Genomic DNA, 17,448 nt, shown 5'->3' with positions numbered 1-17,448 from the left:
CATCTGTTAAACTAACATTCACAGAGCAACCATGCTGTGCAAGGCTTTGTACTAGGTCCTAAGGACAAAAGACATGATCTCTGACTTTGGGGAATTCAGTTGTATAAAAAATAGATTTTAAAATAGATTTTAAATCCATCCACTCTGTCAGTCTTTACTACCAGCATTCTGATCCAAGCCTAGCCACCATCATCTCTTGCCTGTACTACTACATAGCCTCTGGTCTCTGCATAATCCTCTCCAGGAAAATCTTTTTAAAATATAAATAAGATCACATCACTCTCCTTGAATAGCTTTCCATTGCTCTTAGAAGAAATTTTGAGCTCCTTATCATTGCCTGCAAGGTCCTGCATGATCCGGCTCCAATCCACCTCTCCAAACATCTCATACTTCTCCCTTTCCTTTATCTTCCTCCTACTATGTTGATCTCCTTGCTATTCCTCAGAATGCCCAAGCCCTTTCTCATATCCAGGGGCCTTTGTGCTTACTATCTGACTGCCTAGAAAGCTCTTCTCCCAATACTTGGAATGACTAGCTCTATTCATCCTTCAGGCCTCATTTTAAGTGTTACTTCTCCAAAGAAGACTTCCCAGTCCACTCAATCAAAATTAGCTTCCTTTTTGTATATTCTTCCATTGTGCTCATCAAACTCTGAAGTTATTTATTTGGTTTTTTTTATTTTTGTTTTTGTTTTTAACTCTCACCCAGTTCTAAGTATAGGTTCCATGTGACTTTTTCTGTCTTGTTTATAGCTAAATCCCCAATGCATACCATAGTAGTAGCTGACTCACACTAGGTGTCCAAAGTGAACTTGTTGGGGGGCGCCTGGGTGACTCAGTCAGTTTAGTGTCCAACTTCGGGTTAGATCATGACCTCTCGGTTTGTGAGTTCAAGCCCTGGATCGGGGTCTGTGCTGACAGCTCAGAGCCTGTAGCTGCTTTAGATTCTGTGTCTCCCTCTCTCTCTGCCCCTCCACTGTTCACACTCTATCTCTCTAAAAAATAAATAAACATTAAAAAAATGTTTTTTAATGTTGGAAAAAAAGTGAACTTGTTAGATGAATGAAGGAATGAACAAATGAAGCAATCATAGTATAATCATAATTAGAACTGAAAGAAATTTCACTTAGAATATATCTACTTAGGGGCACCTGGGTGGCTCAGTCGGTTAAGCGTCCGACTTCGGCTCAGGTCATGATCTCGTGGTTCAGGTCATGATCTCGTGGTTCATGGGTTCGAGCCCCGCGTCGGGCTCTGTGCTGACAGCTCAGAGCCTGGAGCCTGCTTCAGATTCTGTGTCTCCCCCTCTCTCTGACCCTCCCCCGTTCATGCTCTGTCTCTCTCTGTCTCAAAAATAAATAAACATTAAAAAAAATTAAAAAAAAAAGAATATATCTACTTAAAATAAGAACCAATATTTCATAGTAAGTAATAAGGATAATGGGACTTTATCTAGGGTGGGGTGGGAAGAATCTTATATTTAACAAGATTTAGGGAGGGCTTCCAGTTAAAGATGTTGGGTTGAGGGGTGCCTGGGTAGCTCAGTCGGTTAAGTGCCAGACATTGGCTCAGGTCATGATCTCATGGTTCATGGGTTCAAGCCTCACATTGGCTCTCTGCTGTCAGTGCAGAGCCCGATTTGGATCCTCTGGCTCCCTCTCTCTCTGCCCTTCCCCTGCACTTTCTCTCTCTCTCTCTCTCTTTCTCAAAAATAAAAAATAAATAAATAAAACATTTAAAAAATTTTTTAAAAGATGTTGGGTTGAAGACATACATTTACAGCCATTCCCTTTTGAAGCCTGTCTACATACTAATAAAGGAAATTTTTTGTTTTGTTTTGTTTTTTTTTTTGTGATTGACCCTAGAGAATTTTTTTTAATTTTTTTAAATATGTATTTATTTTGAGAGAGAGTAGGAAGAGGCAGAGATTGAATCCCAAGCAGGCTCTGTACTGTCAGCACAGAGTCTGACACAGGGCTCAATCCAACAAACCATGAGATTATAACCTGAGCCTAAATCAAGAGTCAGATGCTTAACCTACTAAGCCAGGCACACCTTTTATTTGTTGTTTTGTTTTGTTTTTAGGTAAAACAGGATCAAAGAGAATGGGAGAGGAAGTAACAGCAACATTTTAAAAGCTGGAAAAGAGATGAACAAATAGTAATTAACCTAGCAGACTAAGAAAGGCTCAGGAATTAGTTGCAGCAGGTCCCTCTAGGAATAGAGAATGAAAATAGAGCTAAAAAAAGGCGGTTAGGTTGAACATTTTTAAGAGGTATTTAGACTGTCTACATCTTCCCCAAGGCAATAGAAGACTAGAAGTTTAAGGAGGATAAAACGGGCATCTGGGTGGCTCAGTCAGTTAAGCATCCAACTTAGGCTCATGTCATAATCTCATAGTTGATAAGTTCGTCATGATCTCATAGTTGATGAGTTCCAGTCCCACACTGCTTCGGATCCTCTGTCTCCCTCTCTCTCTTCCCATCGCCCACTTGTTCTCTCTCTCTCTCTCAAAAATAAATAAACATTAAAAAAAATAAAGAAGATAATACAGGGGAGCCTGGGTGGCTCAATCAATTAAGCATCCAACTCTTGATTTTGGCTTAGGTCATGATCTCAGGCGTTTGTGAGTTGGAGCCCTGCACTGGGCTCTGTGCTGACAGTGCAGAACCTGCTTGAGATTCTCTCTCTCTCTCCTTCTCTCTCTATTCCTCCTTGCTCTCTCTTGCTCTCTCTCAAACTAAATTAAAAAAAAATTTTTTTAATAAAAAAAGGATAAAAAGGCCCCGGCGGAGAAGCTGAGGTCATCATTGAATTTGAAATATTTAAAATGGATACAAAACTGTTTCAGCAATGCAGACAATTAAGTGTGTTGTTGTGGGCAATGGTGCCGTTGGTAAAACCTGTCTCCTGATATCCTACACAACAAATAAATTTCCATCAGAGTATGTACCGACTGTTTTTGACAACTATGCAGTCACAGTTATGATTGGTGGAGAGCCATATACTCTTGGACTTTTTGATACTGCAGGTCAAGAGGATTATGACAGATTACGACCGCTGAGTTATCCACAAACATGTATTTCTAGTCTGTTTTTCAGTGGTCTCTCCATCCCCATTTGAAAATGTGAAGGAGAAGTGGGTACCTGAGATACAAAGACTCCTTTCTTGCTTGTTGGGACCCAAATTGATCTCCTAGATGACCCCTCTACGATTGAGAAACTTGCCAAGAACAAACAAAGCCTATCACTCCAGAAACAGCTGAAAAGCTGGCCCGTGACCTGAAGGCGGTCAAGTATGTGGAGTGTTCTGCACTCACAGAAAGGCCTGGAGAATGTATTTGACGAAGCAATATTGGCTGCCCTGGAGCCTCCAGAACCAAAGAAGACCCACAGGTGTGTGCTGCTATGAACATCTCCAGAGCCCTTTCCGCACAGCTGGTGTCAGCATCGTACTAAAAGCAATGTTAAATCAAACTAAAAATTAAAAATTAAAATTCGTTTTTGCAATAATGACAAATGCCCTGCACCTACCCACATGCACTCATGTGAGACAAGGCCCATAGGTATGGTCCCCTTCCCCCTCTCAGTACTAGTTAATTTGAGTAATTGTGTATTGTCAGAAAAGTGGTTAGTACTAGTTTTTGTTCTGTTGTTTCAAAAAAAAAAATTTTTTTTTTTGTTTTGTTTTGTTTGTTTAAAAGCAAGGCATGCTTGTGATGACTCTGTAACAGACTAACTTGGGCTGTTGAAGCTGCTCCCGGGGCTCCATCCACTCTGGAGAATAATCTGGGACATTTAGGGGTTTTGTTTTTGTTTTTGTTCTTTTTGTTTTTGTTTTTGTTCTTTTTTGGGGAGGAGTGTGTGGGGGATTTGTTTTTATTTAGTCATGTTTTTTAAATTCAGTAACCATTGGACAGCCCTTAAGGGGAGGAGGATGGACTGACTCCACATTCCACTTCCTAGAGCTAGTTTAGAACACTTGTCCCCCACCTGGTGCTCTTAGGAAGGAGTATAATAAATGCCTCATTTAATAACATACTCCTTTTTGAAAGTTGCCTTTCTCTCCACCCTTGAGTATGTCTAGTACTTGATGAAACTCATGAAAGCAGGTGGAACCTGTCTTGCCCCTCCTCTTTTCTAGGATGCACTCTATATGTGACTGTGACTTTCAAGGAAATTTGTTTGCCATTTGCTTATTTTTTTTTTTGAAGTTAATTTCTAGCTTCATTCATTGATAAATGAAGAAAAGTATTGCACCTTTTGAAATACACCAAATGGATTGAGTACGTAATTAAAAAACATTTTTTTCCCTGTCAGTCATTGTCTTACATGCTTAGGTAGATGTCCAGCTTAGTAGCGTATGATACGGTGTTCCTAAAACACAGCCAGAGACCTGGTAGATCGAGGAAGTGTGAGGGGTGGTGCTAGAAGACAGATGTCTGTGGAATGATGCACATCCTCTTTCAAGTTGGAGGATGGAGACAGACCTGCTTCATGAAGAAGCTGGGGGTGCGGGTGGGGGTGGGGAGGACATTTAACAACGTGGGGACCAGTCAGGGGAATCCCCTTATTTCTGTTTTGCATACAGGGAACCCTAGAGTAGCTAGTTAAGGCTCTCTAGTTTAGTAAAAAAAAAATGGAGTCTTATGAAGATTCTTCATAAGTGTTAATGGGGATTTTATCTGCTTATTTTGGTTGCAGTTCCCAATTTTTAAAAATGTTTAGGTAATCTTCTCCGCCTTCCCCAAATCCTAATTCTCATACATTCATTAGTGTTGAACCAATGCTTTCACATATCTCAATTCTTTGTACATGCATTCTTTTCAGATGTATTAAAGAAACAAAAAACCCTTCAAAAAAAAAAGGATAAAACAAAAAAGAATGTTGAACTGAGTGAAGGTTGAGAGTAGAAGGATATTGAAAAAAAGGGATTAAATGATTACATACAAAATGTTGAGACTTTGTGACAGGCAGCTAGTTGTCTTCCCATATGCATGTTCCCCTTTTTCTATAGTAGTAACAGAATCCTGATTTTAATTTATTTATATATATTTTTTTATTTTTATTTTATTTTATTTATATATTTATATATTTATTTGTCACTGTCCCATGGAGGTAGTACTCACATGATGACATTCTGGTTAATGGAAAGTGAACAGAAGCAATGTGTGCAACTTCCAGATAGACACATCAAAGGGAAGGGGCTGGTCTTTCAAAAGACTTGGTAGTGAGGGGCACCTGGGTGGCTCAGTGCATTAAGCTTCCTTCCTCGGCTCAGGTCGTGATCTCACAGTTCATGAATTTGAGCACCACATTGGGCTTCTGCACTGACAATGAAGAACCTGCTTGAGATTCTCTCTTCCTCTCTCTCTGTCCCTCCCCTGCTCGTTCTCTCTCTCTCTCTCTCTCTCTCTCTCTCTCTCTCTCTCTCTCTCTCTGTCTCAAAATGAGTAAATAAAAATAAAACCTAAAAAAAAGAAAAAAGACTTGGTGAACCATCTTCAACCATGTCAATCAGGGCAATGCCCCAGGAATGACAAAGCAGTAATACAGGAGAAGCCTATGTTCCTAGCATCATGGAGCCAGTATACCAGCTCTAAGCTGCTTACTCTCAAAATGTTATATAACATAGGGGCACCTGGGTGGCTCAATCTGTTGATTGTCTGACTCTTGATTTTAGCTCAGGTCATGATCTTGCAGTTCATGGGTTCAAGCCTCGCATTGGGCTCTGTGCTGATAGTGCAGAGCCTCCTTGGGATTCTCTCTCTCCCTCTCTCTTTGCTCCTCCCCTGCTCACTCTCTCTCTCTCTCAAAATAAATAAACTTTTTTAAAATAATTTTTTTAATGTTTTTATTTATTTTTGAGAAAGAGAGACAGAGCATGAACGGGGGAGGGTCAGAGAGAGAGGGAGACACAGAATCCGAAGCAGGCTCCAGGATCTGAGCTGTCAGCACAGAGCCCGACGCGGGGCTCGAACTCACGGACCGTGAGATCATGACCTGAGCCGAAGTCGGATGCTCAACCGACTGAGCCACCCAGGCGCCCCTCAAAATAAATAAACTTTTAAAAAAATGTTATATAAGACAGAAATAAACATCTTAGATAATCACATATCAAGCAATAACTACCAGAATTGCAAAATAGATAGAGATAAGTCAATAATTGTAGTTAAATTTTAAATGCTTGTCACTCAGAAATCATTATAAGCACACAAAAAATTAGCAGAAATGTTGAAGACATGACTAATACTATTAATATGCTCAAGTGACTAAATATATGTAGAAATCTATACTCAAAACTTCAAATGCACATTATATTCAAACATTATGGATGATTTACAAAAATGGACCATATATTAGGCCACAAGAAAAATCCCAATAAATTCTAAAGAATCCTTGTCATTATTGTACAGACTATATTCTCCAATCACTAAGCTTTATTGCACTGCAAATTAACATTTATAGAGTTGACCCTTGAGCAACAACATGGGTTTGAACTGTGTGGATCCACTTACACATGGATTTTTTACAGTATAGCACTCTAAATGTATTTTCTCTTCCTTATGATTTTCTCTTTTTAATTTAAGAAGAAAAGGAGGGGCAGAGAGAGAGAGAGGGAGAGAATCTTAAGCAGGCTCCATGCTCAGCAAGGAGCCCAATGCAAGGCTTGATCCCACAACCCTGAAATCATAACCTGAGCCAAAATGAAGTTGGACATTCAACCGACTGAGCTACCCACGCGCCCCTATGACTTTTTTAAATATATATTTTTAATGTTTTTATTTATTTTTGAAAGAGAGAGAGAGAGGGAGGGGCAGAGAGAGAGAGAGAGACACAGAATCTGAAGCAGGCTCCAGGCTCTGAGCTGACAGCATAGAGCCCGATACAGGGTTCAGACTCATGAACTGCGAGATCGTGACCTGAGCTGAAGTCGGACACTTAACTAACTGAGCCACCCAGATGCCCCTATGATTTTCTTAATAACATTTTCTTCTCTCTAGCTTCATTGTAAGAATACTGTATGTAATTCATATAACATAAATATGTGTTAAATGACTGTTTATGTTATTGATAAAGTTTCTAGTTGACAGTAGGCTATTAGTAGCTAAGTTTGAGGGGATTAAAAAAGCTATATGTGGATTTTTGTGAGGAGTGGGAGGGAAGAGGGATCAGTGCCTCTAACTTCTGTTGTTCAAGGGTCAACTGTATATAGCATAAATAACATAGTATAAATATCCCTTGGGTTAAAAAATCATGAAGGAGGGCACCTGGGTGGTTCAGTTGGTTAAGCATCCAGCTTGGGCTCAGGTCATATCTCGTGGTCCGTGAGTCCAAGCCCCCCATCAAGGTCTGTGCTGATAGCTCAGAGCCTGAAGCCTGCTTCAGATTCTGTGTCTCCCTCTCTGTCTGCCCCTCCCCTACTTGCGTGCTCTCTCTCTGTCTCTCTCTCTCAAAAACAAACATTAAAAATATGTTTTTTAAATCACGAAGGAAGTTAAATACTTAGAATGGAGTGATAATGAACACTCTATATGTCAAAATTCATAGGACATGAAGCTGCATTTACATGAATTCTAGCTTACAAAAAAATTTGTCAGGAAACAGTAAAAAGAATGACCTAATAATTCAATTTATGAAGTTAAAAAAAGAGCAATAGAGAAATCTCAGGAGGAAAAGACATAAGGAAGATATGGCAGAAATCAAGAGAAAAATTGAAAAATAATAAAACTAGAGACTGCTTCTTTTAAAAAAATTAAATATGTGCAGAAAAAATATATAGATAGCAAATGCAGAAAGGAAAATGCAGAAGAAATAACTATAGAAACTTAAACACAATTTAAAAATAAGCATATTAAGAATAACTATATGTTAATAAATTTGAAAACATAGTTTCATGAATATACGGGTGTTGAAGTGTGGACGATCCACAGAAAGGAATATAAAGAGGAAAATCAACAGAACTTGTCATGAACATTCTAGCAGTTAACATCTCAACCAATAAAAAGATTTTCAGGGACGCCTTTGGCTCAAGTTATGATCTTATGGTTCATGAACTCAAGCCCTGCTTCCAGTGAGCTAGAGCCTTGCTTCGGGCTCCGCACTGACAGTGCAGGGGCTGCATGAGATTCTCTTTCTCATGCGCCCTCTCTCTCTCTCAAAAAAAAAATTAAAAATAAAAATTTTTTTTAAAAAGAGATTTTCAATATTTTAATGCTTTGGACAAATATCAGGACTCCTTAATGGATATTTTCCTACATGAATACGGTGACCTCTTTCAAATGCATGTTATCAGTCCCCTTTTTCAAGTATCTTTTTTTTTTTTTTAAATGTTTACTTATTTATTCTGAGAGAGAGAGCACAAGCAGGAGGGGCAGAGAAAGAGGGAGAGAATCCCAAGCAGGCTCTGTGTTGTCAGCACAAAGACAGATGCGGGGGCTCAAAATCATGAGCCAAGCTGTGAGATGACCTGAGCCAAGATCAAGAGTGGAACTGACTGTTAACTGAGCCACTCAGGCACCCCTCCAGTATCCTTTTTTAGATTCATCAACATTTTGACTACAAGGTTCACATTCCTTCCCCTACACAATGTTACAAGGTCTAATTTTTCCTACCTGCCTGTGAGATGGACTCTACCTTGCAGACTGACTACAAGGCAGTTTCTGAGAGGTGTTAGATTGTACTGGTGTATAAAAAGTTTTTGGTGTAAGAACTAGAATGTGGTGGTGCTAGCCATTAGCCGGTGAGCACTCTCTTCCTTTCTTCTGGAATGTAGTCTTAGAAAGGCAAGTCTCATTTTGAAATTCTTTTTATTCAAAACAATAATCATAAAAAGAATCATTTTTGTAAAAATACTTGAGGACTTCATAGTTTTCCAAAAAGCCTTAATACTTTGATATTAAGTATCTTCCTTCAAAGGCTAGTGTCCTCATCTTTGATTTTCTTTGTTGGTTAACTATCAGATCCTCACTTATCAATGGCTTTGGGTATGTTGTATGAAATTTCTCCAGCTTCACTTCCATTGTTTCATCAAATAATACATCTTTTGCAAGATTTGCAATTTCACTTTGCAGTGGATGTGCACTGTATTATCCAGTGATTAGTCAAAGATGTCAACAGATAAATCCTAAAGTTAAGTAGGGTGAGATGTTTGAGTCAGGAACAATTTTTAATCAGTCAGTTTTCAGTTTATTAGTGAATAATTTCATGTTATATTCAATAACTTCTGCTTCCTCATATGGGCTGAATTGTGTCCTCTCCAAATTTCTATACTTAACTCCTAACTCCCAGTACCTCAGAATGTGGCTGTATTTGGAGACAGGGTCTTTAAAGAGATAATTAAGTTAAAATGAGGTCATTAGGATGGGCCCTAATCCAACATGACTGGTGTCCTTATAAGAAGAAATTTGGACTGACCTGGGAGTGAAGCCACTACCACCGTGAGCCTCCTCAAGAAGCTCAAGAGTGATATAAATAGAACTACCCTATGACCCAGCAATTGCACTACTAAGTATTTATTCAAGGGATACAGGTATGCTGTTTAAAAGGGGTACATGCACCCCAATGTTTATAGCAGCACTATCAACAATAGCCAAAGTATGAAAAGAGCCCAAATGTCCATCAATGGATGAATGGATAAAGAAGACACACACACACACACACACACACACACACAATGGAGTATTACTCGGCAACCAAAAAGAATGAAATCTTGCCACTTGCAACTACGTGAATGGAACTAGAGGGTATTATGCTAAACGAAATTAGTCAGAGAAAGACAAATATATGGCTTCACTCATATGAGAACTGTAAGACACAGAACAGATGAACACAAGGAAAGCAAAATAATATAAAAACAGGGAAGTGTACAAAACATAAGAGACTCTTAAATGTGGAACAAACAGGGTTACTGAGTGGTTGTGGGAGGGGGGATGGGCTAAATGGGTAAGGGGCATTAAGGAGTCTACTCCTGAAATCATTGTTGCACTATATGCTAACTAATTTGGATGTAAATTAAATACATACATACATACATACATACATAAAAGAAGCTCAAGAGTGAGATGACCCCAGAGGAGCTACAGAAGTGGGAGGATGAAGAGTTTAACACGGGTCCAACTCTCTGTGCGCACACAGTCAAGAACGCCCAAGTGTTCATCAACTGCTGCAACAAGAAGCCCCTGGGCCCTGGGAAGGCCTTTGACAGGCATAGCACCATGGTGCTGGAGAATGTGAGAGATGTGGACTGATGTCCCCAGGAGTGGCAAGAGTAAGAAGTCCAAGCCAATCAACAAAACCACTGCATCTCCAAGATGTTCCTGTGTGGGACTGGGTCATTGTGGTCCTGCAGAACCTACTTATCGAAGGCAAGCAGGGACCTCCTCCTCACAGTTGAAATTCCCTCATCCTTTGAAGACCTGCCCTTTGGAATGGGAATAATAAAGTCTTAGGTTTTTTCTGTGGCAAAGAAAAAAAAAAAAAAAAAAAAAAAGCGAGAGAGAGAAGAAATTTGGACATAGAAGTATACAGAGAGAAGTTGTAAAGGCACAGGGAGATGGCCATCTATAAGCCAAGGAAAAAGGCCTGGCACAAATCCTTCCCTCATGACCTTCAGAAGGAAGCAATCCTGACACCTTCATCTTAGACTTGTAACTTCCAGAAGTGTGAGGAATAAATTTCTGTTGTTTAAGACACCCATTCTGTGGTACTGTTACAGCAGGCCTAGCAAATTAATACACCTCACACTCAAACTACTTCATAATTGTAGAAACTTGAATCATGAGTCAGAAGCTATGGAATCATATAGCAAACAACCTGGAGAGGGGGAGGTCAGGAAAGAGGTCCCAGAGGAAGTGACAGCTAAACTGGACATTTAAGGAAGAGGTGTTAACTGCACAGTGGGCTAAAGGATGGGTTGTTCCAGGTAGAAAGGACCAGAAAAAACGACTAACTTCCAACATGCTCCCTCCATCTACTTTTTATCCGTTTAATCCATTCTCTCCACTGCATCAGCATTGTGTTGCTAAGACACATATCATGACAAGTTATTCTGGCTCCAAACTGTGTGGCTTCCTGCTGCGTTCAGGATAAAAGCAAAATCTTTAACTAGGCCCTCCATCACCAGGCCCTACCTAATTTCAGCATTATTTCATGCCATTTCATCCCCACTCACTTTCAGTTTTTATTACAAAAGACTTCTTTAGGTTTTCCCAACAGCTTCTTCTAGTTTCAAGGCTCCCCCCTACCGCAAGCTATTCAACTTATATGGAATACTGTTCTCATGCTCACCTCTTTTAACTAATTAATCCCTATTCATCTTTCATATCTCTGCTGATTAAATCAGTAGGCTCCTTACTCTGCGTTTTTTCATAACACTTCTTCCAAGTGTAATTAAACTAATTATGCAATTACTTAAAGTCTGTCTCCTCCATTAAACCGTAAGGACCCGTGTCTTGGTCCCCTGGGTCTGACATTGTGCTTAACTCATGTAAGTACCCAATAAATATGTGTTGAATGAAAAGCAATGGTTCCACTGGAAAACTAAAATATGTTTTGTGTGACTTTTTAGAGGAATTATTCAAAAACTCTCCTGGGGCGCCTGGGTGGCTCAGTCGGTTGAGCGACCGACTTCGGCTCAGGTCATGATCTCATGGTTTGTGAGTTCAAGCCCCGCATCAGGTTCTGTGCTGCCAGCTCAGAGCCTGGAGCCTGCTTCTGATTCTGTGTCTCCCTCTCTCTCTGACCCTCCCCCACTCATGCTCTGTCTCTCTCTGCCTCAGAAATAAATAAACATTAAAAAAAAAATTTAAAAAAATAACTCTCCTAAAACCACAGTGGCTAGGGCACCTGGGTGACTCAGTAAGTTAAGCACCTGACTCTAGGTTTCGGCTCATGTCATGATCTCACCGTTTGTGGGATTGAGCCCTGTGTCAGGCTCTGAGCTGGCAGTGCAGAGCCTGCTTGGGATTCTCTGTCTCCCTCTCTCTCAAAAATAAATAAATATACATTAAAAAAAAAAACAACAAAAAACCTCAGTGGCTTCTGGTGGGACTATAAAATACATAAAATACATGCAGACTGACAAGTTTTTAGACTGACTTGACCTCCTTCAGGTAGCCTATGCATACTGACTATAGTGTCTATGAGACAAAGCCTCTATCCCCTCCTTTCTTGGTATTATAACCTGGAATTCTCAAACTTCTGAATGTTTGTTTTCCTCTTCACAGTCCTAAACCTAGGGGCTGAACAGGGTGGTGGGGTGGGAACTCAAGACCCAAGCCCAGCAGTGTCACGAAACCACGGGATCGCACTGCCATAATGGCACGCCAAGAACCAATTTTGGGCACTCTGGGGGAGCATGTAAGTGCTGCAAACTGCCAGTAGATGGCACTACTCCAACAAGGTACCTAATTCAAGTAAGTAGAACTGGAATTCAGCCACATTCTTGTTCCTCCAGAACCAAAAGAAGTCTGGGCTTGGGGCTGGTGCAATCCAGCGTCCCTAGGTCTGGCATTCCTAAGGGAAACCATTTTTATCTTGGGTCTGACCAGACAAATAAGACAAGCAAGTAGTATGGATGTTCCAGTGGTTTTATTAACTCCTTCTTTCTGGGGGTGGCAGGACCTTGTAGCTGGAGAGCTGGAAAGGAAACCACAGAGTGGTGGTCTCAGTATGGATCATTAAAAGGATACAGAGGGTGCCCTGCATCTCTTGGGACCCTCTTCCCATCCACCTGGAAAGAGAGACAGACAGATGACTATTAGCAGGAATTGACATTCCAAAGACACAGGGCATTTTTTCCCTGAATCTTCATAAACAATGTCACCTGTAAGCACTATGACAGATGGCAGTGGCAGGACCTGGACCTCAGACAATGCCAGTGTCAGCACTCCAGCAAACCATAGTCTGTTATATACCTGCCCCTGCCCCTAAGAAATTGCAGTCTCAGCTGGGATAAGGAATTATTTATATCCCTATGTGTAAAAGGCTTCAACCCAACCTCAATCCCTCTACCAAGGTTGAGAATGCCTTCTAGGCTCCTCTTATTTATACCATTTACTGAGAACTTGCTATGTGGCAAGAACTGGGAACTTGCTATGTCTCAGTTTACTGGGAAACTGAGGCTTGGAGAAGTTAAATAACTTGTTCTAGGTCACAAGGTCATATAGCCTGGGACTCACAGGCTATATGCTTTATTCCCAAGCCATACTACTTCCCCAAGCTTAATAAAAATAAAAAAGCCCACTGTGTGCAGGAACAGCAATCCTACCAACAACATCCTGCCTCTCCTCTGACCAGCAAGGTTGAGGCCAGTTTTGGGCCAGACTCCTGCCGCAAAACTTACATTTATTCTCTAACTCTAGCACATGATATATACTCACAGTGATCATGGGCACAATATATCGCCAATTTTTATTCAGGGTGTCTAACTGCTTCATCTCTTCTGGGCTAAAGGTGAAGTCAAACACCTGGGGAGGGAAAGTGGAGGTCAGGAAAGCCAGCTTTGTGTGTGGAAGTTGAGATTCCAGAACACTGCCTTCTTGCCAGGCAGAGTCGGAGCCAGACTGTGTCCCAATGGTCTAAAAGAGAAAGGACCCATCACCAAGTACCTGGATGTTCTGAAGGATACGTGAAGGTGTGATACTCTTGGGGATGGAGATCACTTTCCGCTGGACCTGCCACCTAAGGTGGGTGATTGAAATAGAATTAGGAAGAGGAGTCAGTACTCACAAGCAGTGTTTTGTCTTCCACGCAGTGTTCTCTAAACTCCTGGACTCCCTGAGCCTCACTAGAATGGGGAACATGCCTCAGAGTAGCTTCCCCCAGATTACATACATGGCAAGATTAGCAACCACATCCCTCAACACTTGCCTCCCAATCCAGTGCCCTCCCCCACCTTTCTCCAAGACTGCGCACACCTGAGCAGGATCTGAGCCGGAGACCGGCCATACTTTTCAGCCAGTGCCAAGACCACTGGCTCCTCCAGTAGGACAGGCTCATTAGGATCACGCCAAGCACGATCAGAGGAGCCCAGAGGACTATAAGCAGTCACCTCCAGGCCACGTGCTTGGCAGTGGGCAATCAGCTCCTTCTGAGCCAGGTATGGGTGGCATTCCACCTGAATCAAGAAAAAACCCATTACTATAGGTTGGCCACAACCAAATTTTAGAACCCCACCCACACATCTTGACCAACCTTGCACTGCTGATCCCCCACTTCCCCTCAAATCACTTTTCTCACTCTCCATCTTCCACTGTCCATTTCATTCTCTTCCCACACTTCAATGCCTTTCATTTATTTTTGGTTTTCTAATATTCTTTTTTTTTTTTTTTTTTTTTTTTTTCGTAAGAAACATGGGTACTCTACACATTCAGAGAAACTTCTCTAGTAACAAACTATAGAAATGATCCCTGAAAGTATAGTCTTTCTAATATTCTTATATTTGATATGAACCAATATATAGTACTTGTTCTGACAGAAACTTACTTTATCTATTTTTAATTTTTTTTAAAGATTATTTATTTGAGAGAGAGAGCAGGGGAGGGGCTGAGATAGAAGGAGAGAGAAAATCCCAAGCAGGCTCCACGCTGTCAGCACAGAGCCCTATGTGGGGCTCGAACTCCCTGAGATCACGACCTGAGCCGAGACCTGAGCTGAAACCAAGAATCATATGCTTAACCCACTGAGCTACCTAGGCACCCTCAATCTTACTTTGTATGTATGTTATTCATATTTATTTCCATTGTGTTTCAGTCAAACAGACTTTTTTAGCTTTTTTGAAATTTAATTCCAGTGTAGTTAACTCAATGCCCTTTATCTTTAAGTTTTTATTTTTTGGGGCACCTGGGTGGCTTAGTCAGTTGAGTGTCTGACTCTTGATTTTGGTTTTGGTCGTGATCTCAGGGTCATGGGATCAAGCCCTGTGTTGGGCTCTGCACTGAGCTTGGAGCCTGCTTGGGATTCTCTCCCTCTGTCCCTCTTCCCAACTCACACACTCTCTAAAATAAAAATTTAAAAAAATTTAAGTTGTTTTTTTTAAATGTTTATTTTTGAGAAAGACAAGCTCGAACAGGGGAGGGGCAGAGACAGAGAGAGGGAGACACAGAATCTGAAGCAGGCTCCAGGCTCTGAGCTGTCAGCATAGCACTCAACACAGGGCTCGATCCCATAACCCTGGGCTCACAACCTGAGCCGAAATCAAGAGTTAGACACTCAACAGACTGAGCTACCCAGGCACCCTTAGTGCCCTTCTTTATGCATAGAATTTTACACTAACACTTCTGAAAACTTGCTAACCATCTCCATAAAACAGATGCATCATCTGCTCACTCATGTTCTTGAACACACATATACCCCCAAACCAACAGATCTGCTTTGCTGTACTTACCTGCAAGACAGCTGGGCGCACAGACGCCACACTGAGCACGTCATCAATCTGCCGACTGCTGAAGTTGGACAGGCCCAGTGCCCGTACCAGCCCCTTATCCACCAGTGCCTCCAGAGCCTTCCAGGTCTCCTTGTAGTGGGTAGAATCATAGCGGATAGTCCCATCAACATTCTTAGGGAAAGGGTTGTCTCCTCGCCTAAGTGAAAGACAGTTCCCCATGAGTGGGCACAAATGTAGGCCTCCTACCTTACCTGCCCATCCAGCCACTCTGTGTCCCCATACTAAGCCCAGAAAGGGCAAAAAGCCAAGAATAAGAAACCTTATTAAAGAAACCCTTTGGGGCGCCTGGGTGGCTTGGTCGGTTGAGCGTCCGACTTCGGCTCAGGTCATGATCTCATGGTCTATGAGTTCGAGCCCCGCGTCGGGCTCTGTGCTGACCGCTCAGAGCCTGCAGCCTGTTTCAGATTCTGTGTCTCCCTCTCTCTCTGCCCCTCCCTTGTTCATGCTCTGTCTCTCTCTGTCTCAAAAATAAATAAACATTGAAAAAAAAAAAAACATTAAAAAAAAAAAAAAAAGAAACCCTTTAAGGTCATGACCCAGGCATTAACTTTATACAGAATGCCCATTTCCTCTCCTCTTCTTCCTAGACACATTGTACCTCTTCTCCTCTGGAAAATCTTGAACTTCTTCCCCCTCAGAGAGTTGCATGCTCTTGCAACCTTCTTTCATTACAGTGCACAGAGCTGATGGTAAGGCTCCTTTCACGCCCTCTGCTGGAGCTGACTCTCTACAGCAATCTCTAGGCCTAGCTTAGAAGCTAGTAGTTTTTTGAATAAATAAAGGGGGCAGGAGGGACCACCCGTGCACCCCTAGGGTACACACCATGCGAAGCTGCACTCCTTTTCTGTAGCTAAACTTCTGGCTGCTGTGGCATAAAAGGCTGAGTTCCCACAGGAAGCTGAGGAATGTTCCTCTCCTGCTCTGCTCCTGCTCTGCTCCTGTGCCTTATAAGTTCCTGACCTGACTCCCACAACACCCGACTCCCTGGATAAAGACCCTGGCAAGACTCACTCAAAGGCATAAGGCCAGTGCATTAGGTACAGGTCCAAATACTCCAGCTGGAGGTCAGCCAGTGTCTTCCGGAGGGCAGGCTCCACATCCTCAGGGTGGTGTTTAGTGTTCCACAGCTTGGAAGTCACAAACACCTCCTCTCGAGGCACCACCTGGTACAGGGGGCAGGGCCCATAGTGAGAAGAGCCCTGGGCACCCAGTCACCCACCCTCACCTCTGGGAAACTGATTAGAAGGAAGGTGCTTTCAGATCCCTCTGTCCAGGTGCCCCAGCTCCAGAGCTCTCTCACCCCATCCCTCTGTAGCCCCAGACCTCACCTTGCCAGGTCCCACATTCTCCTTCAAGGCCTCCCCAATCTCCGTCTCATTGCCATAAATAGCAGCACAGTCAATGTGGCGGTAGCCTACACTCAGGGCGTACTTAACAGCAGCCTTTACCTGCCAGGTGAGAGAAGCAGAGGTTTCAGCTCTGCTGGCCTAGGCCAGAAACTGCCCTAGGCCAGGAACTGCCCTCCTGAGGGCCACTGATGGGGGAGGGGCAGGATGACTGCAGTTATCCATAAAGTAGGGGTGAAAAGATGAAAGATGGTTCTAGTTGAGGGGACCAGAAGCCTCTTCAGAGACCCCAACCCCTTTGTGCCTACCCCAATAACCCCCAAGTTTCCCTCCTACCTAAGCAATCTCAACGCGAGCCCAGCAAAAAACTACCATTGTATTCCCAGTTAGATGCTCAGCAGGTGGATGTATCCTTTGACAGAGAACAGAAATATAGGTCATGGACACAGGTTCTCTAGTTCTGAAGAGCTGGTTACAGAAACATGATATACACGTAAATAATTTGTACGCCAACGCACAGAGAAATGCTTATGGAGCCGTGAAGATCAAGTGAGTTCTGGCAGTTCAGGGAAGCAGAAGAACTCTGAGAGTGGAAGAAAATTAAGGAAGGCAGAGAAGTAAGATGGAGGCTGGGCTCAGAGCCCTCTGTTAGGAAA

General features: G+C 42.1%; 1 protein-coding gene and 3 pseudogenes across 7 annotated transcripts in view; 2 read left to right on the top strand and 2 right to left on the bottom strand.

Moving 5' to 3' along the window:
• The first annotated feature begins 2,788 nt into the window (after window positions 1–2,788).
• Window positions 2,789–3,834, top strand: LOC102953361 (annotated as a pseudogene).
• Window positions 3,835–7,968: 4,134 nt separating this feature from the next.
• LOC102952777 lies at window positions 7,969–10,394 on the top strand (annotated as a pseudogene).
• A 2,180-nt stretch (window positions 10,395–12,574) lies between these two features.
• Window positions 12,575–17,448, bottom strand: part of AKR1A1 (aldo-keto reductase family 1 member A1) — a 35,720-nt gene continuing 30,846 nt past the window's right edge. For all 7 annotated transcript variants that reach the window (XM_042996949.1, XM_042996947.1, XM_042996948.1 and 4 more), the window contains 7 exons: window positions 16,775–16,894; window positions 16,458–16,609; window positions 15,387–15,582; window positions 13,918–14,117; window positions 13,609–13,681; window positions 13,381–13,467; window positions 12,575–12,731 (listed from right to left, as the gene is read on the bottom strand). In XM_042996949.1, the coding sequence (XP_042852883.1) occupies window positions 12,666–12,731; window positions 13,381–13,467; window positions 13,609–13,681; window positions 13,918–14,117; window positions 15,387–15,582; window positions 16,458–16,609; window positions 16,775–16,894 (894 nt within the window). In that variant the 3' untranslated portion in view covers window positions 12,575–12,665. The remainder of the gene's footprint in view (window positions 12,732–13,380; window positions 13,468–13,608; window positions 13,682–13,917; window positions 14,118–15,386; window positions 15,583–16,457; window positions 16,610–16,774; window positions 16,895–17,448) is intronic.
• On the bottom strand, window positions 14,352–14,425 carry LOC122241586 (annotated as a pseudogene).

The sequence above is a fragment of the Panthera tigris genome, chromosome C1, assembly GCF_018350195.1.
Source record: "Panthera tigris isolate Pti1 chromosome C1, P.tigris_Pti1_mat1.1, whole genome shotgun sequence".
Classification (NCBI taxonomy): domain Eukaryota; kingdom Metazoa; phylum Chordata; class Mammalia; order Carnivora; family Felidae; genus Panthera; species Panthera tigris.
This window is presented reverse-complemented; position numbering and strand designations above follow the sequence as displayed.